Here is a 23831-nt window from a genome sequence, read left to right on the forward strand (position 1 = left end):
CAGTCCTAAATATAGAAGCCTGAAATCAACTTATCATATGAGGTAAATTTCATATCTGCTTTTGTCTAGTATCACGTAAAACCGCAGCACATTTAAAAAATTAGGCTGACTTAGATAGAAATCTTGACTTGATTTGGATATCAGAGGATACACGGGTGAAGAACACGAATGGTTTTAATGAGAAAATGCTTACCGTAGGGTAAATTTATTTTTAAGTTTATACACAACGCACTACAGGAAATCACATATCTTCAAAAACTATGTTAAATTTGAAATAATTGAAAATATAGCACGTAGAAATAAACTATGAATAATATTACCACAAGTACTTAACCGACGGTGTCTATAAGTTACAAAAATTAAATCATTAATCTTTAGCTTTGATCCATAATATTAGTTTCGCTCATGGTACTTCCTGTACAGTCCTTTTGTATCACCTCAAATAGTGGCTGCAGTTCTGCATTTGCCTTTATCTGAGCCACAAATTCGCTCAGAGAGGGATTCTTTTCTGAAATCGTGAAATATGAAATATATTATCCCTGTGATGGTTACGTCCAAAACTTTTGTGGCAGTACATATAATTGCATTAAATCTTTGTGATCCTAAATTTTCATTGGGTAAATTTAAAAGAACTTTTTGAAGTTGAATGTTTCAGGAAAGTCCTGAATGTGGAAAAATTTTTTTTATGCATCTCCATTACTAATATTATTCAATCATTCTATAGGAAACTTTACAATGTGTCAAGAAATTTAGTTGAACAGTTTATTGGTAAAACACAAATTGTTTGAGCCTGTTTCGCAAACGGCCGGTGGTAGTGCTGCGCGCTGATTCGGCATTGCCAACATAACTGACCTGACGAAAAAGTTAACCGTCTCAGAATCAATTTCCCCGTGTATACGTATTTTCATTGTTATTAATATCATCTTTATAAATAAATATTGGTCACCCACAATTTTATCCATCATCAAAACCCAGGAGTACTCATCTTTAACTTCTACAATCAAAATAACTACTTACCAGCATCGGGTATTGTGTACAGCGCAGCAACTGCTCTCAATGCAGATCGCTTCAATTCGTCCTGTTTTTCGTACTCCTGCTTCACAGAGTTAGCTTTCACCTTCATAGTGCAGGTACTTTTCAAGGGTTCAACTAATCTTTCTAGCCCTGTAATGGTAAAGAATAAAAAGGTTAGCTTTTTTTAGTTGGATCAAAAAGATATCAAAATTGCAAAATAATTAGAATTTTGCCCTCGTATCGTCAATGTATAATTTTTAGACCTGTCGACAAATTTTAACTACACAGTGACTGCGAAATAGTGTGTTGTGCCACAAGTACGAAAAGTAGGTGATTTCCGATGAGTGTGAAATTTGCAGCATGAGCGACACGAGTACTAGTGTGAATGTAGGACAATGCGAATGCTGTAATTACATGAGTAAAATATTACTCAGCCGCAAGTGTGACACATGCTACTTTTCTCAATACCTGTGAAGGAAAGTTTCATTTGAGAAGCAACGAAGGTGACACTGACAACGCATAAGTTTGTGATTAGGTAATTTACACTTAATGATACAAAGTGTAAAATTGAATTGTGTGAACTGTTCAACTGTGCGCACGCGTAAACGTTGTTTAACCGCATTGTCCAGATTGCGGTATTTTATGCACGCTTCGCAGGCTTTAAAAATCAAACTTTCCGAGCAAGAGTTAGACAAAATTTGTTACTTACTCTGTAAGACAGCAGTGGGGCACAGCTGAGCGAGCCGTGCAGTCATGAGATACGTCAGCATCTTGATGTCATAGTGATCTCTCAGACCATTTTCAACGTGATTCAAGAATTCAAAGACGTCAAGTCGATCTAGACACGAATCGAGCAGTGTGTACATGCATTCAAATGCTGCCTTCCGCAAATCTAAGCCGTCATCTACAGTGTGCTTGAAAGGCCCCATCTCAACTTGTCTTATCAACTCTTTCTGAATTGAATAGAAAAGCAATATTGGATAGTTAATATCTCTAAATATTGGATTAATGATCATAGATCAAAAAGGATATGCCTAACTGATACAATTGAGTTCCTGATCAAGAATGGAAGCATCTTAGAATAACAAATATATTGAAAAACGAACAGCTACGAGTAGCCTCAGACAAAATATTATTCCATGTAAAATTAAACCTGCTGAGAGATTTTTGCACATGTGTATACCATGTTTAGGTCTGTTCGCCAAAATAAACGTTGGTTGGTTTTTCTAGTTTCAAGTTAAATATTATAGGATGTGAATATGAACGAAAATTGACAATAAGAGTCTCAGTCAACTTATTGTTTTGTTATTTACAAGACGCATGAAATTTGGACTTTTGTCTAAAATAATATTTCACCATGTATTTTGAACTGAATGGAATTAAGCACTTCTGCGCTACAGAAAGCTTACGTAGATTTTCGGTAAATACCTCATTTTAATGAAATGAAGAAAATTAAAAAAAAATGGATGTCAAAAATTTCATAAAAAGCCGCAAACTTTTTTGAAAGGATATCCAGATTTTAAGTTACAGTGTTCTGAAAAATAGATGATTCATTGAAGTCCAATTTTTAACAAACTGATCGGTTGATTTGACATAGAATGTCGTGAAATATTCTTCGCGCGCTTTTCGTTGAAATATACTAGAGGTCCATGTGCAACTTTAACGATAAATATCTCAAAAATCGCAAAAATAGGATAAGCGAAGCTGAAATATATGTCAATTCGTTTGTATGCAAAATCCATAAGCGAAATTTGACCTCAATTCGTGGCAACTTCTGTGCTCTTTCACTGCATGTGTTGCAGCATAACATAAGATCATTAATCAACCACGACTTGAATAATGCTATTCTGTATGCGAATTTCTATTGTATATAATATTGCATGCCAGTTTTTCAATCAAATACTTAAAATTTTCTCTGCTTGTAGCAAATTTGTTAAACTGAAACTAGTTTGCCTTATCTTGTTATGAATATTTTAAAAAATAAAAGTAATTTAATACTGTTTCGAAATACAACATCTGTCCTTACTTTGATTTTTGTTTCAGCATAAAGCTGGGGCAGTACCATTTCAAGAAGATCACGAATCAGACTAGGCTTGTTGTGAGCTGCAGAATTGAAAGCTACGAGAGCTACTCTTCGAACATTCAAGTCTGGATCTTCCAACGCAACCAAGAAATGTCCCATGCATTGCTTCAGCATCGGGTCGATCTGCTGAGGCTGTTGGATAACAAAAATTATAGTAGCGTAATACCGTATTTATAGTCCTAATATGTACCTGATCCGAAATGGTAAATTTAACAGCAGTGACTGTCGTAGTACGCATTAAAGCTGATAACGATTTCAAAGATTCCTGTAATCTCGGTAACAAAGTGGCAGGGTCAATAAGAGTGAGTTTTCCAAGACATTCGGCTACCACATTGCGAGTTCCTTCCTCTGTACACTCGCAATGCCTATAGAGCAGCAACCAGATCGATGGCACAAAATTTTGGAGGTGAGATACACCAGACGGGCTCGCAGACTGACTTGTGATGATCTGTAATTATGCAGGAAAAGAAATTAGTTTAAGTATCGTTATATTATAATATGAAATAAGCGTTGATAAATTTTTAAATATGGATTTAAGCTATGTACCTCTTTCAAGGAGTGCAACAGGAGATACTGACGCTTGGGTTGCGCCTCAATCTCTTGGAGGATAAACGGAAGATATTCTGGAAGATTCCCGATAGCTATGTTGCCTAATGTGTAACTAGCAGCTGATTTGACTTCTTCAGAATGCGATGAGAATGAATTCAGTATCACGTGCTTGAGCGAATTGATTCTGCTCAGGTCTCTATAAAAGTATTATTCAACAATGCCCACGTTATTGATAGTTTGACCTTATTGTAACCAGAGAATCTGTTTTCACTAATGCCTTTTCAGATACTTAAGCGTGCTGTCAATGAATCTAGAAGAAGTGATGTTTCTTCCAGGACCGTTCATTGAATGCAAGTCTAACACATTTTAAACGTGACTGAAATATGAGTGTTAGAAAACAAAATCAAAAAATGAAAGGACTTTGTTTGATCTTAATATAAACTTGAAAATAGGATGTGATTTTGATCTTTAAAATTATTCTTTTATACCACACGAATTGAGGGAGTAGCGCATTGAATGTGAGTTAGTCAAAGCACTTCACATTTACTTTAGATAAACTCTAAATTAATTTAAACATACACATGTCTGCCTATTTCTCCAATGACCAGCAATGCAAAGATGTGTTGCGAGTCACTGTGTGGATTTTGAACATCTTTTAAAAATTGTTCAACAACTCCTTGAGCCTCCTGATGCCATGTGATGGTCAGGGCTGCGGCACACTTTGCCAGAGAATGATATGCTTGCTTGTGCAGCACTGAAGTCTGAGGTTGGCTAACCAGCGCTATGAGCATTGACAAAAGTTCTCGGTAGCTTAAACCCGGGATACGTGCCTGAACCAGAGCTTGGAAGAATTCCAACAAGGAATTTAACGCCGCACCTGTATTGATCCATAATAATTATTTATAAGTGATGCTCTGTGAGACACGTCAAACCAATTTTACCTTGGAGAAGCGGAGATTTAACCAATCCAAGTATTTCTGGAAGTATATTATCTGACACCCTTGTCAGAGCAACAGGATGCAGCTTAGCAATGGAAGTCAGGAGAGTAAGTGTCAATTGCGCTATGTGCAGATCAGCTTCGTTTAGCAAGGGAGGCAATTCAGCTGTAACCTAGTGAGAGATAGTGAAAATTAGTTGTTGCAATATTTGATTGCTATTTCCAACCTTACTTAAAATGACAATGAAAGACAAGTTCAACTATAGCAATTAATTGGAGATTTCGACTTGCCTTGTCCAGGAGGTCCGTATGCATGGCGGCGCTATAATTACGTACTAAGGTATCCAGAAGAGATAAGGAGCACAACTTTAGCGCTCGCTGGTTTTTCCTCAAAAATGAACCAAGAATTGGGATTGCTTCCTCCTATTATACCAATAAGTAAACTGAACTTTAAAAGGGGCTATATCTATTGGAGTAGGAGGCTAGTAAAATTATTGAGGTAGATAAAACTATTTAAAAGAGACAAAAAACTTACAATAATTGGTTTCAGGTCTACTCTCAGTGGTGATGCAGCAACACAAGTTAGTGCTTTGACTGTTGTAAGACGTGTAATCTCATTGCGCAGTCTATCGAGAAAAATGGGCAAGCACACAGGCAATTCATGATGAAGAAAATCGCCGAGGTGTGCTACAATTTGCCCCATACATGCTATGGCGCGCTCTTTCACTTCTTGGTCTATATCTGATGTTTTAAGTCGAATCAGTGTAGAGAGATATAACTCATGAGAAATTGCTGCAAACTCAGGATTGCATGGCTTACCTTTAAAACGGAAACAAGACAATTGAGTAGAACTCATAATAAAACAAAATGAATTAAAGATGTTTTTACTTGCTTTTCTAGTCAAATACGAACAAAATCACATGCTGTAAAGTGATTATCTTTGGTAGTAAAACCCGTAATTGAGATTCAAGACTTACCATGGGGCCTGATGACCTGCACCAATTGCTGCAATACCAGCAAAGCTTCAGCTGTAATTTTGTAGAAAGAGTCGCTTACAGCTGCTATTATAGGTGGTGCCAAAACTGCCATGTGAGTATGAAAAACTTCAGCGTGGTGAGTTACCAGCAGAGTATGAATAAATGCTAAAGTGTCAATTTTCATGTTTGACGAAGAATTTTTATCGCCAAGAGAGTATTGTATACCAGGAATAAGTGCAGGGATATGATTCGTCAGAGCACCAGGCAAGACCAGTACAAGTTCTTTGAGTAAGGAAAAACAATCTTGTCGAGTTTTAATGCTTTTCTCTTTCATCTGTCGGTGAACCGCTTTAACTATCAGTGGTACCTGCTGTTGAAGCAGTGAAAGCGGCCCTTCTTCCTCTTCCATAGAATCAGGATCAAGTGCTAAACCCGTTGTTGGCTTTGTTTGCTTCAATAATGCAATGTACGCATGAAAGATGTCACACTTGACATTTTCTTCTCGCTCTGAAATACAGATCTGAACTTTACCTTCACATTGGATGCAGCACTGAATTATTCGGAATCAAGTATAATATTAACATGATACATTTGCTTGATTAAATAGCAATTGCGTTACTCCGGAACATTATGTTGACTGAAAATTAGTTAATATGGCAAACCCTTGTGAGAGCGATGTGCATTAACAGAATGTTCAGTGTCAATGCCACATTACATTCCCTGAAATTTCCTGATTTTCCAGGAAAAAATATTGATTTTATCCTAGAGCTCATTTTAACTATCCTTACCAAGGGAACTTACTTTTCTCACATAAATTCATTGAATTATGCGCATAATATTTTTGTATTAAGTTGAAATAGTCAAGACTTTATATTTCAACGAACATTTGGCATTTTGACATGAAGATAATTCATGGTAAATATTTATTTTCATGAAATAAAAGCATACGTAGCATTAAAGAGTGTGAACTAGTTTTAGTACTTGATTATTCAAAAAATTTTACATTTTTCATCAAATTAACACAAGCGCAAGTTCTAATTATAACATACGTACTTCTTTGTACGTCGTTGCTTTATACAGATGTAGTACATGATGGCTAGAATATTTGCTTTGGAGCAGTATCAATGAAAAAAATCAGTAAAATTCTGCTAACTAAGCCATTAAAACCCTGACATTTCTATCATTTTACCAAATTGTCTTAAATTCCTGGACATTTCCCTACTCTAGACACTTTGACGTTTGATGGGTGAGAAAAGGTGCAAAGCAGAAGCGAAATATATTCAGTTAAGACGTATTATGAACAAAGTTAACGCACCCTTGAATCTGGTGATAAGTGCTGGGGAAACAACTTTGTATAATTCAGGGAGCAATTCACGCCTGGTCGAAACAACAGCCTCAAGACACTTTGCTGCCGCTCTGCGTACTTTCCAGCTCATATCATCATCATCTGAGTACTCATCTTCTCCGTCTTCTTCACCATCCTCCTCAGTTTCCATAACTACCCAATCTCCATCCGATTGTTCACTCAGATCATCATCATAATTATAATTTGGATCGTATGTTATATAAGACAAACAAATCTCGATGATCTGAAATTGGTTTTCAAGTTTTAACAAATCTGAGTTAACCACTTTGCAGTCATTTGATTAATTACAGTGTTTATAGACATGACAATGAATGTTTTATGGCATATTGAAAGTGATGAAAAATTAGCTGAAACTAAAATGAATATCTCTTCCTTTTCACAATACAAAGGATTATTTTTCCCTATCCCGTTCAGTAAAATATTTGATATCAGGATATTTGGTATATATAAAACGAAAGTTACACTTCTTTCATTGCCATTGCCATTTTGAAATCGTATTCATCTTAATTCTTTCCTGCTACTAGTCGTTAAATTCATCAAAAGCTGTTTAAGCATGAAAAATTCGACAGTAAATGAGTAAGGAATAGTGTTAATGCCCTGTGGATGCCAGAATTTTCTGAATATTTCATCCAATGAAGTTCCATGACTATTTCCTCGTTTATCGCCTCATGGATAAAGATAATTGACAAAAAATGAATTGTATTGGATTATTTCGCCTATCGTATTTGAACTACGATAGATCATGAGATTAAAAAATTCTTGAACACAGGGTCAGTTACCTCAACAAAATATTCTCTGTGCACATATATCAATGGTCATTGGTGATATCAAATATAAAAAAGACCTATAATACCTTGTTTATGTGTGGAGTAATCTCGTTTGGACAGCGATATACAAAAGATTCGAATGCTTGGAGACAGTACTCTCTTAGTTCATCGTCATCCTCGTTACTGTACTGTACAATGAATGGCATCACTCTTTCGATTTGTTCTCCAAATCTGTGGCCTGCTTGACGGCTGTAACAATGCGAATACGTTGAAACATGGAAATTGCGTTATACATTAAATCTTTACCGAAAGGCACAGTAAAAAAATGTATACTTTAGAATAGTGAAAATGTACTAACCAGATCGAGGCAATGCATTGTATGTAAGTTCGAATAACATTCTTAACTTTTTGAGACGTGAGTCCATCCAAAAGATGGTCCAAAAGTTTGTTATACAAATGATTGTTGCTCGATGTGACGAGGTGACTGAGAGCTACAATAGTGCGCTTTCTTACAGCCTGTCGTGGAGAAGACAGCTGTGGTAACAGAGCTGCTAAAATTGTCGGATGAAAAGTTAGCAGGAGAGCTCCGAATCGAGATAACAAGTCTGCAAGGATGTCAAGAGCCTCGAGTTGTACAGGTACATCTTCTTGCTAGAATAAAGTTTGGAGTATTAAGCGGAACATATTTCAAAGAGACAATATTTCTGTACTCGGATTAGTCGAATCACTAATCCAATAATATTTTCACTACTATTTACCTTTTCAATAGCACTACTAAGGCGACCTGTGATCCTCTTGCAAACATTAGCTGCGAGTGCATTTGATCCTAACGGCAGCTCCGAAATAACGGTTTTTAAACCTATACTCGATATATCCCTGAGTTGTTCTTTATCAGATAACATATTGGCACAGAGAGCGTCGACAATTGTCTCCACTTGATATTCCTTCACTTTGTTGACCAAAGGACCCAAACTGAAAGTAAAGAAAATGTAAATTTCTACAAGATTTCTATTATTATTACAATCTACAGTTTTGACTTGATTTAATTTCAGTATCGCTTTATTTTCTCATTCAAACGTCCTCATGCCAAATTTCTATCAAATTGTGTCGGAATTAAACTATTGTAATTAAAATATCAATTCCGGTTGTTTCGTTATCTCATTGGTTGGTTGTGAATTATAATAATTTTATGTGAATTGAGATCCATTGAGTGGAATGGATTTTTATTCAGTCCATGACTGATATTATCAAAGACATACCATTTAACGGCAAGATTTTGCACTTCTCCATTTTTATCCTCCAACAATCTGAGAAGCATTTTGACAACTTTTCGTTCTGATTCATCATCAAGTTTTATACTATCTTTTTGTAATTCAGTCATTAGATCGTTCGTTGCCATAAATCTAAAATCCTTGTCGCTGGATGTCATCTAAAACAAAAATTAATATAGACCTATATATTTCACAATAGGAAGCATCAATATCAATTGACCCGATATCGAAACGACCCATGAGTTGACATATTACAATGTCACTCGTGTATAGTATAAAGAATTAAAACAATTCAAGATAAATAAATTTAATTATGTAAAATGCCTTATCAGGTATGAGACCCCTAAATGGATAATGTAAAAAAGTCATTCGGATTTTCAACAGTGAACAGACAATTAATTTGAGTTATATACATATCTTGTCTTGTGCACTAATAGAGTCAAAGAAATAAATTGTAAAATTCATTATGGATTACACAACATTTTAACTGGTTAAAGTTTACTGTTTTCATAAAGAACATTTTCCACCACAGCTTTCCCAGACTAATGTTTTAAGAGTATGACTAGAATCTTTAGCCTATAATGATCGATGATCGAGGTTTAATAAAGATAGTATGCTGGTATAAACTGTAATAGTCCAAGTAAAATATCGAGTTTCTGACAAATCCCCTGTTTTTACAATTCAGTGTGTGTACTTGATGTTCGAATTAAGTTCAAGTAGCAGCTATTCTTACGGCAAGGTTCGCAAGTGACCATTTGTTTGATTTCAGAGCCTAAAATGAAGATAAAATACCTTCAACCATACAACCAGTGGTTATTTGTGAATCTTCCTGTATTAATAACAACTATTCGAAGTCAGCTTAAAAATGAAGTGTGAAAGTCGACCAATAACCTCAAGTGGATTGAGAGAGTTCGTTGCTTCTTATCCAATGATGATATTTATTCATTAAAGAAATAGTTGAAATTTAATTCTGAAATGATTGAGTATTGTAACGATATTTTTCAAAATTATTGACTCATAAGGTATTGGTCCTCTTTGTTTTGGAAAACTTGACGTACAGAGAATTAGAATAACATGTTTAAACAGGAAGTTTGATGTATATTATCTACGTAATGGAATAATTTATTAATGATAAAAGACGCAACTGATTTCACGAATTGCTCTGATAGCCTGGAAATAATAAATTCTAATGACTATAGCAAACGAATTAATAGGTTAAGTAACGAGAGTTTTATCTCCATTGCATGACAAGTTGATTTGGTTACTGGCGAATTATTGCATAAATTGTAACAAAAGTAGTTTATTATTTGTAGAAGTATATTCATGTATCACCTTTTCCAGCAAATTTGCTATTTGATACGAAACGCTAGCCATGGTAATGGGTAAAAATGTCCACAGCCGGCCGAATTATTGTTTATATCGCGGCACGGTACCGATAATGAAATGCAAGTATTGAAATAGTCAACTCGTGTGTTAAACCGTGCCGTCAAGACACAAGATTTATATTACTCTTAACTTTCCGTGGTGAGTCAAAAATCACCATAAAAAATATTTCTATTGAGATACCACGGTAAGCAACATTTCCACCCTCTGTACGAAGTACTGTGAAGTGCCGAAACTTGACGGTTAAGACCACGGACGTAGGAAATGTTAATACTGAATACGTGTTCTAAAGCTCATCAGGCAGAACGTTGTAGTAAATAGACGGCCAGCTCGGAAGTGATTTTTTTCTGAGGCAACAAAGGGTTTGACCACAGACTTAATTTTGACTGTGAATCCGAATTTAGCTGACGCAACAGTCAGGGTTTGTAAGCTGCCCGCCGCAGAGTGAAGTTTACGAACACTCTAGTCGGTGGACCGCCGGACCAAATAGACATTACGAATGCACCCTAAATCATAGGAAAAGTGTCCATTGAATGCAATTTCTCTAATTTTCTAGCATTTCCATGGCTGAACCGCAAAGTATTGTTCGCTCATTGCGTTGCATCCACAGATCTCTATGCATGCGCACCGCCCATGTATCGCCGGCTTACCGACTACGCGCCACGAAAATTAGTTACAAAAATTTATTACGTGTCAGAGGGCGCTACTAAATCGGGAATAAGAAAAACCGGAGCGTAGGCTCTCTCAGTTCCTTTTCTGCTTCAGTCGTGGTCTGTCCCTACTCCGCCGTCAAAAACCGGTGAAGCTGTTGCCTTTTGTACCAAAGTGCCAGCATGCCAGTTATGTAGTGAAAAATAGTTAAAAATTCGCAAGGTGGTTGTGCAGGTTATAATTGTGGTTTAGTTGACGAGGCTAGTATGAGGCTAGTTTTTTTCAAAGTTACGATTGTGTGTAGTAACTAGTACCCGGTGGCACGTGCGCTGCATGGATTGGCTGTTGTCATTAATAAATTCTTCATAACGTATAACGTAAAAACTAAACTTATTTTCAAAGGTACCGTATTTGTTCCAACAGACTATTCTTGGCATATTAGCAATTTGATGTAAAATTGAAAGTTTCGCCAGTATTTGAAAGTATTTTTATTTTCCCAGGCTAAATTTTCTTAATTACTTCTCAATTATTTCATTTAAACGTTATTTATATAAATAATAAAATCCAGAAATATGAGGATGTATGGCTCTATCATGTTCCAAAGAAGAAACGGAAGTTATTGCTTCCTTAAATTTTGATAAGCTTAATTATATCAGGCACTTTCTTTGTACCTAATCTATGACCAAATTTATTCGAAAATGTGTCATGACTACATATTGCAAGGTGTGATAAGTAATACTTATACATCTCCCATAAAATTAACTCTATGTTAATTTTTGGTTCAGAATAATGTGCTATTAAGCATTTTTGATTAAATTGCTTTTAATTTGCGATATATCGGGTTTCTGCAGTCAATGCAACTGAAATTGCTTAAATAAAGAAATAACGTTCGTGAGAAGCTCGCTTATTATCTTTTCCATGTAATTTTCATGAAAATATTTCTGTGATTTTGTAGCAATCGTGCCAGACAGATTTTAGGTATTTAGTTGAATATTTTATAATGCTGAGGTTTTATCTTTACAGATGTGGGTTTTTATACTTTGGTACTCATTCGTATTATGCTTAAACCAAATTACTGCGGATAAACAAGTCAATAAATATGTAACAACGTTAATCGATGCCAAGTGGAAAGAGACGCCTCTTATACTAGAGGTAGCTGAGTATCTCAGTGATGAAAGTCATGACTACTTCTGGGGATTTGTCGATGAAATATCGAGCAGTTCATATTTGCTGCCACCAAATGGTAAGTTGATTTAAATGTAAATTCAACTACATGTTAAATTTATTATCAAATATAATTCTAACATTTCTATATTATAGAACAACATGACGTAATGGTTGTAAATAGTAAAATTGAAAAATTACATGTTCTCTGTAATTAAAGACAACTACTCAGCCATCAGCAAACTGATTAACATCCGTAACTTGCCTTCCTGCAAAAAACACCCTGAATTTCTCTACGTGTACAAATTATTTAATTATCTGATTAACTTTTTATATATACCCATCATCGTGTAGCCTCCATCTTTCTTGTCATTTTCTTGAGAAGGAACTGTAATATCATGAATATCCCTCAAACTGGAAGCAACCTGCATGTTAAATCTGTTGCTGCAAAAATGATCAAATTTGCAATTCAAATCTCTTCATCGCATTATATTTATAGCCATGGAAAGAGATGCATACAATGTCGCTATCACAGCTACGAAAAAGTTCTTAACTCCAGCTGAAATAGCTGTGCTCAAGCTAGGACTCTCACTGAGAACATATTCATCGCGAGTTGAAATGTTCAATCAAATGGCAGAGAATAGAAACATTTCGCATCTGGGCTGCAGTGTTGCAATGGAAATTGGTGGAAAGCTTACTTGTTCGTTGAAAGATTTGGAAGATCTGGTGAACAAGGTAGACATATTTAATAGATATACAGGAAGAAGAAATAGTGCAATTCTCACCACAAAGTCTTGAAAAATTGTGACCCGTACATGATTTATATATATTTAATCATCTCATAGCAGCCCAGTGAACTTAACATTTCTTCATAATCAAAAGTGTATTTTCAGATTGAGATATGTTTGAAAACCTGATATCACACTCTTGTAAGATATTGTAGTTTGAATTCCTCTTTGGTTGGTTTTCTTCTTATATTGCCTGATATATTCATTGGAATTTATTCGTCACTAAACTGTTCAACATTCGTGCTTTGCAGCAGGCAGAAGTAGAAATAGACACTTATAGTGTGGATCATCATTATCCTGGTGGCGAGCAATCTGATAAGACTGTGATTCTTTATGGTCAAATGGGAACAACGGAATTCAGCGAATTCCATAGTACATTGAAGTCTTTGGCTGAACAAAAGAAAATTGATTATGTTTTGCGCCACTATGTAAACGTAAGGAAAATTAAATTAAGGCTATCTTACTTTCTGCTAAATTTATTTATAGAACATTATTAATTTTAGAATCGATCAGAAAAGAAGTTGCGTTTATCAGGATATGGGGTTGAACTTCAAATGAAATCTACAGAATACAAGGCTACTGATGACTCTGACATTAAAGACAATTCAGACAAAGAGGCCGACTCAACAAGTGATGGAATTGAAGAAATTGATGGGCTTAATTTTGGGATTTTAAAGTATGAGCTGATTCCATCTCAAAACAATCAAAAATTTCAATCATTTGGCAAATAAATATCCCATTCAGTTGATAATTTAAAGGGAATCGCGTTTTCAGATTTTTATCAAAAACATGTTCCAAGTCCTGTAGTGATATTTCACCAGTCTTCTATTTTTTATGAACTTTTTCGTTTGCAAATTTTTCAAGTGCTCACAATTTCTGCTAATTTGTGAAGCAGTTATGATATATTATGATATGTTTACGAAATTTTCGAGGACGACTGCTCAGAATAAAATTAGCTAGTCAACGAAAAAATGTAATTGTTGAAGAATGAAAATGTTTGAAGATATTCATGAATACATTATCCAGAAAATACTGTAATCAATCCCAACGTGATTTAAATCATTGGTCCTTACCAGTTCCGGTAATTGATTTGTGAAATGAAATCAGCCCATGATTTGTTACATGCACCGTGTTTAGATTTCGATACATGTAAATAATTTCTTGAAATAATACTCCAGTAAAAACCAGCTGCTGTCCACCGTGTATGAACAACGAATCGAATATTTATACACAACCAGGACAATATTTTTGGCTGCAAAAAATTGAAAATTCGTCACACAATGACCCAGAGCAATTTGTTGAATATGATGCGTTTTATGCAGGAATTTATACCCAGACAAGCAGGCCGAACTGGATAAGTTACAGACGCATTTACTAGAGAATAGTCATGAGATTGGAGCATTAAAAGTATGGCAATTTCAAGACTTAAGTCATCAAGCTGCTGAAAGAATTATGAAATCACCTGCAAATGAAGCAATCGATGCACTTACTGATATCGCTCAGAATTTTCCTATGCAGGTCAACATGATCTTTAGTTTGTATTGGCTCATCTATGTAATGATTATAATGTTAATAATTATAATAATAACTTATCACATTTATATCAACTATGTAGGCTAAATCTTTGATTAGAACAAAAGTGAATTCTGAAATGAAGAAAGAAATGAAACTGAACCAAGAGATATTCTCTGCAAACTTGAATATTCAACCCACGGATACAGCTTTATTTCTTAATGGACTGTTCTTCGACTTGGAAGCAATCGACATTTTGACTCTCTTGGAGTCGTTACGTGCAGAATTGCGTGTAATGGAATTACTCCATAAAATTGGTAATTCTAAATTTCTTCTGTTTTAGATCATAGATTTATCGTCAATATAAAACTAGTTCAGCTCATTAAGGAAAACCAATTTTCATTTTGCAAATTTTATTCAAGGTTCAATTGTGTTGCAGGGTTTGCAAATAAGAAAATGAATAAGCTACTGGCTTTAGATTTGTCAGGGAACGGAGATAGCCAAGATTTTGCTATAGATATCAGAGATTCAGCAATCATATGGGTTAATGATATTGAGAACGATTCACGATACAAACGATGGTCACCATCACTAACTGAGCTTTTACGACCAACATTTCCTGGCATGCTCAGAAACATAAGAAGGAATCTTTATAACTTGGTTAGTAATGTCAGATTCTAGATAACAAACACGCTATAGACATTTTCATCAAACTGTGGTTTTATTTCGACTTTTAGGTCATAATCATTGACCCTCTGAGCAAAGATGCAGTACCACTAATCTCCTTGGCTGAGTCACTATACACACATTCCGCTCCGCTTCGTGTTGGCTTCGTTTTTATCACCAATTATAACACTTCTGTAACAGGTCAAACGGATGCCAGTGTTGCAGTCAATAATGCATACCACTACTTTGCTGAATCACTCGGACACAAAGAGGCAATGCGTTTTCTTTCAGATGCAAGTTTCTCTTATTTACCTAATTTGTATAGAGAGTCGTCATTAGCTGTGTTTTTGATAAAAGTCTTTATGTTATAGCTGAGACACTTTATCGATGAAGACGATACAGATGTGGGTGAAATAAGAAAAGCTATTCTGGCTAGAGATTCATCTGCTGATGTAAATTATATCCTTGGAGAAGAATCAGAGTATGATGTCGGACGTCATTTAGCTAATGACTTTGTAAAACGTACTGGATTCCATAAATTCCCTCAAGCCTTACTGAATGGAATACCTTTACCATCTAACCAGCTTAGCTCAGAATTATTTGAAGAAGCAGTTCTTTCCACCATAATGACGCAGACACCTGCGTTTCAAAAAGCTGTATACCGGGGTGAGCTCACCGAAGGCGACGATGTCATTGATTATATCATGAATCAACCTAATGTTATGCCCAGGTGAAGTTACTAAATTTTTATTTTAGTATTAATCATCTAACATTTATATGCATGTACTGGATGTGCACAAGTTTTGGTCAGTTTTATTGGGTAATTTTTTGAACTTGCTGCAATTTAGATATGTTATAGTATATACTGAGATATGGAAATTTTTCAATCTCACTTTTAGTGTACACCATTTAATCTATTCAAATTTGACCCTAAAAATCTAGTCAAAAGTTGGTGGATCGGCACATATATATATTATACATATTCTTATATTTGTTTAATATTAATTATGTAACATTTTGTTACTTAATTCGAAATCTCAGTCACTTTTATAATGTATTTGATGAAACAGGAAATCTATTCACACCTTGAGTTTGTGACGGCTTTGACATAATTAACATTTTTCTGCACAGGTTGAATGAGCGTGTTCTGAAAGTAGAAAAGCATAATTGGCTTGACTTGATTGGAAGCATGCCTGAAACTAACGAAATCTCGAAGTGGAGTTCACAAGATACTTCCAACTGGCTCATGGAACGGATGAAATACGTATATATATCTAGACGCAGCGCTGTACACCACTTATTTACTTTCTGGATCGTAGTTGATTTGAACTTATCTATAGATAGACAATTATTACGAGAAGCATTTGAATATGTGGTAAGTAATGAAAAGCTTCAAATGAATGAAGTATCTACGATTAATTATCATTCCTCACAGCGTCATCATCATCGTCATTTTATTTTTGTAGAAATCGAATGCAGATGTAAGGATCAGTATTATTGTAAATGGCATTGAGAATAATAGTAGACCTGAAATTGACATAAACAAAGTTGTGCTTGCCGCATTAAATGCATTATCAAGTGAAGAAGCCATGAGATTCATTCTTCAAGTTACACAGGATGATGCAATTTCTCTTATCACTAATGGCAAATATGAAATTGAGGTGAGCTCGTTCAATCCATAATTCTATTTCACTCTTACTTACAATATTATAAAAGACAAATCTTACGTACTATTAACATACCCATAAGAATAAAATGTCCAAGGGTGTTGTTCTATAATAGAAATACTGTTATTAGAATGAAGATGTGAAAAAGAAAGTTGATGAACAAACAATGACACTTGAGGTGCACAAGCACTATGTAAGAAATGCACTACATTTGGAAAGTGGAATGAGAGCAATCATATGTAATGGCCGTATAATTGGACCATTCGATGAAAGTGAGGAATTTACAAGTGAAGACTTTGGTCTGTTGGAAAGGTTCAGTCAAAATACCTATGGTAATAAACTGTTTAAACATGTAATGAAAGCAGATTCTTTGGACGACGATGACGAATATGGTAAGATGATATGTAATAAAAATGGGTATCTTTGTTTTAATGCATAAAAAAGCATCAAATTATTTTTAAGGCTTATAAAAATGCTCATAAAAAAATTGTACGACCTTTGTTTTCAGAGAAAATTGATATCACAGATGATATGATTGTAAAAATCGTAGCACTGTTGGTACCAAGACCACAGACGAGGAGCCGAGTTGATGTGCCATTTCACAGTGACGAACACAGGTAATTTTGCAATTTCTAAAGGACAAGCTTCATATTGAAATTCACATGTTTTTTATACTATGTCCAGCTGTGACTTGATTATAATTATTGTTTTTGATCGAGTTATCATATATTTCCAGCGCCATCAAAATACCAGCAGGAGATCCTGACAGCGTAGCATTCGATCTTACTGCAATTGTTGACCCAGTTTCTCGGGGGGCACAAAAACTTGGACCGATTATAAGCACTCTGCAACAGACCCTAAACTGCCATGTAAAAGTATTCCTAAACTGTTTGGACAAAAACAGTGATATGCCATTGAAAAGGTATATTTAGTTTAGTACCCATCAGATCTGTGTAAACCACAGTAAATATATTTTTCCTTTTTCGAACACGTTTCAATGTTAATTTTACGATTATTTCAGTTTCTACCGATTTGTACTGGAACCGGAATTACAATTTACACCAGAAGGCCAGATCGCTGGTGCAATTGCTAGGTTTAATAAATTACCAACTTCGTCGTTACTTACTCAGCATATCCATGCACCAGAAAATTGGCTGGTTGAAGTTGTGCGCAGCGTATATGACTTGGACAACATTAAATTAGATAATGTAGCGATGGGTGTGCAAAGGTAAATATTTATCGTACTAATTTCGTATGCATGTACAGGAGTGATGCAGTACAGATTTTTCCTACTATATCACTATCAACGGAGTATAGGTATACAATTAGATGCGTGAAAAAGTAAATCCAGCTGCATTCACATTTTTTTGTCTATATGATTGTAATCAACTATAGGAGGTATTGTTTTCAACAATATTGTCAACTACTTTACTTGGTAACATATCTTGTGGTATTCAGGATATTTAAATAACGGCTTAATCGATTTACTTCATATTTGCAGATGACATTTTTGAACAGTTTATTCCCTTGCCACGATCCGAAATATTAACATTTTTTTCTCATTCGCCTAAATGGAGACCGTGTTACACACATAGCCACAGGCCAGAGGTACCAACCAGTTGAAGTTGAACACGGATTTTTTTCAAAGCTTCAAAATCCTTTTATAATTATTTAACAAAAGAAAATATGATAGTCGAAAAAAATGAAACCGTATTAAAGAGGATGAACTGTTCAAGAATTCTATCACCAAAATTAAAGTAGATTGGTCAAGCTATTTTTGAGAGACCACATTGCAAAACATGGTACCAAGTGAAATGATGTATGTTATCACCAGAAATAATGATTCTAATTCAGAAAAATGTGAGCGATGCTCAATTTACATAATTTTGCTTGATACAAACCCCAATTGAATTGAATGATTGGTTGTTGAGTTATTGATTTCTGAAATTCACCCAGTTTTTTAGTCGTCTATCTTTTCCTATTTTAAATGGTATTTTTATGTTTCATATTTTTACTTATGAATTCTCTTCATCTTTTGACAGTGAATTCGAGTTGGAGCACCTTCTTCTTGAAGGGCACTGTTTCGAAGCTGTAATGGGGAATCCACCCAGAGGATTACAGATAACTTTGGGCACTGAAAATGAACCCGTAATAGTTGACACCATTGTTATGGCTAATCTGGGATATTTTCAGCTAAAAGCTAATCCTGGTGAGTGGCTTTTACGACTAAGGCAAGGAAGGTCTGCTGAGATATACGACATCACGAGCGTTGATGGTCAAGATGTTATTCAGAGTGAAAACAATGTGAAGGTTGTTATAAGTTCATTGCGCAGTCATGTCTTGAAGCTGAAAGTTTCCAAGAAACCAGATAAAGCAAATGTAGATCTTTTATCAGAAGATGAATCAAGCTCTGGTTTATGGAACTCAATATCTAGGTAAACAAATCAATACGTGTTCAATTCCTATCATTAAATCTTCCTCCGAAACAGCTGATTTGTGAGATCTACGTGAATGTTATCAAATTCTAGCGTTATCTCACTTGCATCTTGCACAAGCATTGATAGACTATTCAGTAATTCGAGAACTGAGTAAGCAGGTCATCGCAAAACATGCAAAGAATCAATTTACAGTCTACACTATCACTCATTCTTAGTATATTACAACTACATTTTTACTGCTGTTTCATATTACTTCAACTGATAATTTACAGAACATTCACTGCGGCTGAAGAAAGCGAAGATAAAGATGAAAAATTGAATATATTTTCTCTAGCTTCTGGACATCTGTATGAGAGATTTATTAAAATTATGATGCTCAGTGTAATCAAGCATACTAAAACACCTGTCAAGTTTTGGTTCTTGAAAAATTATCTTTCTCCTACTTTGAAGGTGAGCAAAAGTAACGTACAAATTAGTTAACAACTTACCAGCAACATTTTTAAGTTAACGATGGAATTCCTTCCTGTTGTTTTTTTCTAGTTTGAAAGAAAATTGTCGTGCATGTTGCTAATTGACCATCTAATATGTGAGGTCCAAATTTATGTTTTATAGGATTTCTTGCCACATATGGCCAATAAATATGGCTTCGAATACGAATTGGTACAATATAAATGGCCCCGTTGGCTCCACCAACAAACTGAAAAGCAAAGAACCATATGGGGATACAAAATTCTCTTTTTAGATGTGTTGTTCCCGTTAGATGTGAAGAAAATCATTTTCGTTGATGCAGACCAGGTAAAAATTCAGTAACTGTACTTAATTCAGTGCCAAGTGTGTCATCGAAGAATAAATGAATTACTCGATTTTTTTCGCATACAGGTTGTCAGAGCTGATTTGAAGGAACTAGCCAATTTAGATCTTGGTGGGGCACCATATGCATACACGCCATTTTGTGAAAGCAGAAGGGAAATGGATGGGTTCAGGTAAAGATGTGACAAGGGAGAGAAATAAATGGAAATATCAAATTTCAAATTCAATTTTTCCTAAACTCGAATCTTACATTTGTTTTCCTCAGATTTTGGCAGCAAGGTTACTGGCGAAATCACCTACAAGGAAGACGTTATCACATCAGTGCTTTATATGTGGTAGACTTGAAAAGATTTAGGCGCATAGCTGCTGGTGATAGACTCAGAGGTCAATATCAGGCTCTTAGTCAAGACCCTAACAGCCTCTCAAATCTCGACCAGGTAAATAAAAGTTGAATAACATATAACAAGTTTGAGATATCAGCAGAAAATAATCAAATTCTCATGTATTAAAAATAGATTTTTAACAGTACACATTACAAAGATGTCAATTTTCATACCATAGCATATAATATTCACAGTAAATCCAACTGAATTGTTATTCTCCAGGACCTTCCAAATAATATGATACACCAAGTAGCTATAAAGACTTTGCCTCAGGAATGGCTTTGGTGTGAAACGTGGTGCGATGATGATTCCAAGCAATATGCCAAAACTATTGACTTGGTAAGTACTTTGATGCACGGTGATGGTACAACCCCTCGAACGAACCACAGTACATTGAAAAGTGTAGTATCAGTAATATGCATTGCAAATTATTTCATACTGATCACACAATAGTCCAATAATAAGTCCCTATATGCAGTATTCATAAGCCTAGTTCTGATACTGCATGGGAAATTACAATCTAACGTAACATATACTTTCCATAACAGTGCAATAACCCAATGACAAAAGAAGCTAAGCTCCAAGCTGCTATGCGCATCTTACCGGAATGGGTTGGATACGATGAAGAAATAAAGAGGCTACAACAGGAAATAGAAAACGCGAATCGACAGACGGAAAGAGAGGAAGGTGGTGCGTAAAAGTTTACAATATTATAAAGATTTATAAAAATAATACTATATCCTCCTATTGCATTTACTTGTTATTATTATTCATTATTGCCATGATATGACTTCATCATTCAGTAAAAAACTAATTATTAACGAAACTGCGGGGTTAACCACAAACACGAGATTTCAGGGTTGCAGGATTTCAACAGATTTCAGATTTCTTTTTTTTGGATTTCAAGGATTATATAAGATTTTATCATATTTTAGAAGATTTGTTTTACAAAAGATTTGATAGAATGTCAAATAATTTTTAAATTTTATGCAGGAAAGAATGCAGAGATTTCTAGTGATTTCGTCAGAATTTATAATATGTCGTAGATTTTCAAACGATTTTAACGGATTTCACGGGATTCAAAGGATTTTTTAGAATTTTAGAGTTCCAATAGATTTCACGAGATAGCAACTAATTTAAAAAGACTTTATGGGGTTTGAGAGATTTCAAAGAATTTTATAAAATTTCCTAATTCACTTTGAATAGAGTCCGAAAATGAAACGGTGTTTTGTTTATTTCGTTATGCAGCCTTGACTTTTGAAAAAAATGGTATCGATCCTTGTTAAATGAAAATGACACAAATGAAATATGCAGTGGGACCCTTCGTGCGGTTTTCATTTGTCATCAATATACTCAATTTTGTTTTTCAGAAATGATGGATGATTCTCCAGCACATGAAGAGTTGTAAACCTGGAATTGTGAATATTGCATTTTTACTGTAAGGTGTGTGAGGTGTATTTTATCATTAAAGTTCATTTATTGCAGTTTTCATGTCACTTTCATAATAGCAAGCCATTTTACAAGCGTTGAAAATAGAAAAATATCTCGACAAGAACACTATTAATGTAGAACATTAAAATTTTATTAAAACATTTAATTGTACATTGAACGTGAACGGGAATGTATGACATTGGCAAATGTATGTAACAACGTTCTGGTAAATTTGTATCATTTGTAAGTAACAATTGAATTTTCGTTTTTCCTATTTGTAAATACAAGGACTGAAAATTCGAATAAATGTCTGTTAAAATTATATATAGCTATCTGAATTCATACATAGCCATCAATTAATATGATATAATAAGATAGTATACCTAAACTTTACATAAAAATTGTACTTGTACATTTTACGAGGGTTAACATCTTATAATTGAACTCATCTTAACTCATGAAAGTTTAATTTCTATTTTAGCATATGAGTCTAAAAACAGTTTCGTGATAATTTAATGGGGTCAATTTTAATACCATAAGAACCCAAATGGATTTTATGTATATGGTAAAAAATTCAGCGGTAATTTCATATTGTTATGATTATGGAAAACAAGAGTCATATTAATTAAAATTTGCAACAGAAAATAACACTACAGTAACAATCACAATAACTTTATTCAATGAAATTTCCTAATCACAGCAATGCGAAATGAAACTTTGCAGTAAACATAACGATGATTCTATATACAGTCAAGTTCTCACACAGAAATATTTGTTCTCAGTTTAGCATTATAAAATTAAATTATTACGTTCCTGCGTTTGTTATTTTCTTCTACCAACTATGAAACAACATATTATGTTATGTTACACGTTTTGCTGTGTAGCCCGTATCAGGCTATCGAGGTTGAATCACACAATTTCTCTGTTTTTTCCTTGTGAGGAAAATTGATTGAGCAAGTGGAATTTAACGTGGAAAAATAAATTAAGTTCGCATAAGGCTCGTGTGATAAATAAAACATAGTGCAGGATGAAATATTTTGATTATATCATAATCGAACAATGAAAGTGAATAATTGTGAAAAACTGAAAAAAACCTGGAATTCTAGTAATCAGAGACGCTTTTGTTTTCAGATCTCCCCTGACCGCCAGATACACTGCGTAAACACTGCAGATACTTTGTTAACACTTACTTTCTCATTAAACGTATCGTTTGTAATTTAAGTATTAATTTGATACATTAACTTCGATAATTTCCGATTACTTAAACGGTAGTACGTAGTATGGAAACTTTTATACAGATAATTTTTTCTCTATTTATCACACCAACTTTACAAATGATACTGAGGTTCAGGGTCATGTTCATTAGATATAAAAAAAATAACAATGCCAATTTCAGCTTTGACTGCACAGAGGTATATTTATTTTTTTCGTTATTTGCATGAAAAGTAGGGGGGATTCGCGGTTAAAGCCTTGAAGTATGGCTGAACCTTGACCGTAATTAGACCTAATTAGTTGTTTGAAGGATAGAGTCAAAAGTATCGCACGGGGGAGGAAAAAGGTCAGGGTATGAAACACTCAGTTTCGCATCGAAGGGTTAATTTAACGACACCCCCCATTTCGAACTATATTTAAGGGTCAATTGTGTAGCTACTCAGATAACAACTTGCCCGCAATCTTTACAACAAAATAACAGCAATGCTTGCAAGGTATTGCTAGCAGTATTAGAATAAGATATGTCTCCAATTGTTATTAAAATTAGATCAGACAAAATCCTGAGCAAACGTTATCAACAGATAAACGCAAGCGAGCCTTACTATATACTATAAAGTAATAACACAACAATTACTGTTGCAGATTTGCTGCCTATAAATTATTCTGAGGAAATAGGTATTCGGCTAAGAGGCAGCAAAAATTGCAGCTATGAGTGACGTAGACTTTTTTGCGCGGACACAGGTAATTGACTATCTGGGTTAT

The 23831-nt window shown here is 34.7% G+C and overlaps 3 protein-coding genes across 6 annotated transcripts in view; 2 read left to right on the forward strand and 1 right to left on the reverse strand.

Moving 5' to 3' along the window:
* The window catches only part of LOC124302516 (DDB1- and CUL4-associated factor 7), a 44503-nt gene extending 41309 nt beyond the window's left edge, over positions 1-3194 (forward strand). Inside the window, exon 6 of one of the 2 annotated variants that reach the window (XR_006907724.1) lies at positions 3058-3194. The gene's annotated coding sequence lies outside the window, so the exon portion shown is untranslated. The remainder of the gene's footprint in view (positions 1-3057) is intronic. The other variant, XM_046758766.1, reaches the window with a different exon arrangement.
* LOC124302512 (cullin-associated NEDD8-dissociated protein 1) lies at positions 178-10636 on the reverse strand. Its single transcript, XM_046758759.1, has 17 exons — positions 10297-10636; positions 8953-9122; positions 8452-8665; positions 8052-8344; positions 7780-7942; positions 6876-7149; positions 5561-6067; positions 5119-5402; positions 4875-5006; positions 4588-4756; positions 4226-4523; positions 3644-3842; positions 3288-3545; positions 3041-3229; positions 1724-1967; positions 1018-1164; positions 178-508 (listed from the first exon to the last, which is right to left on the reverse strand). Exons 1-17 carry the CDS (start codon positions 10336-10338, stop codon positions 375-377), a joined length of 3717 nt encoding a protein of 1238 aa, XP_046614715.1. The 5' UTR covers positions 10339-10636; the 3' UTR covers positions 178-374.
* Positions 10637-11112: 476 nt separating this feature from the next.
* LOC124302284 (UDP-glucose:glycoprotein glucosyltransferase) lies at positions 11113-23078 on the forward strand. Of its 3 annotated transcripts, XM_046758265.1 has the most exons (25): positions 11113-11400; positions 12022-12241; positions 12662-12897; positions 13202-13384; positions 13454-13626; positions 14273-14468; positions 14566-14779; positions 14902-15122; positions 15200-15421; positions 15500-15858; positions 16260-16503; positions 16595-16789; positions 16926-17187; positions 17304-17412; positions 17532-17717; positions 17817-18023; positions 18838-19230; positions 19506-19683; positions 19846-20028; positions 20113-20216; positions 20309-20480; positions 20649-20765; positions 20975-21116; positions 21797-21869; positions 22989-23078. In XM_046758265.1, the coding sequence occupies exons 2-24, from the start codon at positions 12022-12024 to the stop codon at positions 21832-21834; spliced, it is 4554 nt and encodes a 1517-aa protein (XP_046614221.1). In that variant the 5' UTR covers positions 11113-11400; the 3' UTR covers positions 21835-21869; positions 22989-23078. The 3 variants fall into 3 exon arrangements, with proteins under 3 accessions (XP_046614221.1, XP_046614220.1, XP_046614222.1); XM_046758264.1 differs by lacking the exon at positions 22989-23078 and having other exon boundaries at positions 21797-22179; XM_046758266.1 differs by lacking the exons at positions 21797-21869; positions 22989-23078 and having other exon boundaries at positions 20649-20826; positions 20975-21113.
* Positions 23079-23831: the final 753 nt, after the last annotated feature.

This window comes from Neodiprion virginianus, chromosome 4 (assembly GCF_021901495.1).
Source record: "Neodiprion virginianus isolate iyNeoVirg1 chromosome 4, iyNeoVirg1.1, whole genome shotgun sequence".
Taxonomy (NCBI): Eukaryota; Metazoa; Arthropoda; class Insecta; order Hymenoptera; family Diprionidae; genus Neodiprion; species Neodiprion virginianus.

Coding starts and splice junctions, on each gene's coding strand:
- LOC124302512 (XM_046758759.1), bottom strand. CDS start 10,338: ATGGCTAGCGTTTCGTATCAAATAGCAAATTTGCTGGAAAAG. Junction 3,546..3,643: donor TGTTGCACTCCTTGAAAGAG/GTACATAGCTTA, acceptor GCATAATTACAG/ATCATCACAAGTCAGTCTGC. Junction 3,230..3,287: donor AATTTACCATTTCGGATCAG/GTACATATTAGG, acceptor GTTATCCAACAG/CCTCAGCAGATCGACCCGAT.
- LOC124302284 (XM_046758265.1), top strand. CDS start 12,022: ATGTGGGTTTTTATACTTTGGTACTCATTCGTATTATGCTTAAACCAA. Junction 15,123..15,199: donor GAAGGAATCTTTATAACTTG/GTTAGTAATGTC, acceptor TTCGACTTTTAG/GTCATAATCATTGACCCTCT. Junction 15,859..16,259: donor CAACCTAATGTTATGCCCAG/GTGAAGTTACTA, acceptor TTTTCTGCACAG/GTTGAATGAGCGTGTTCTGA.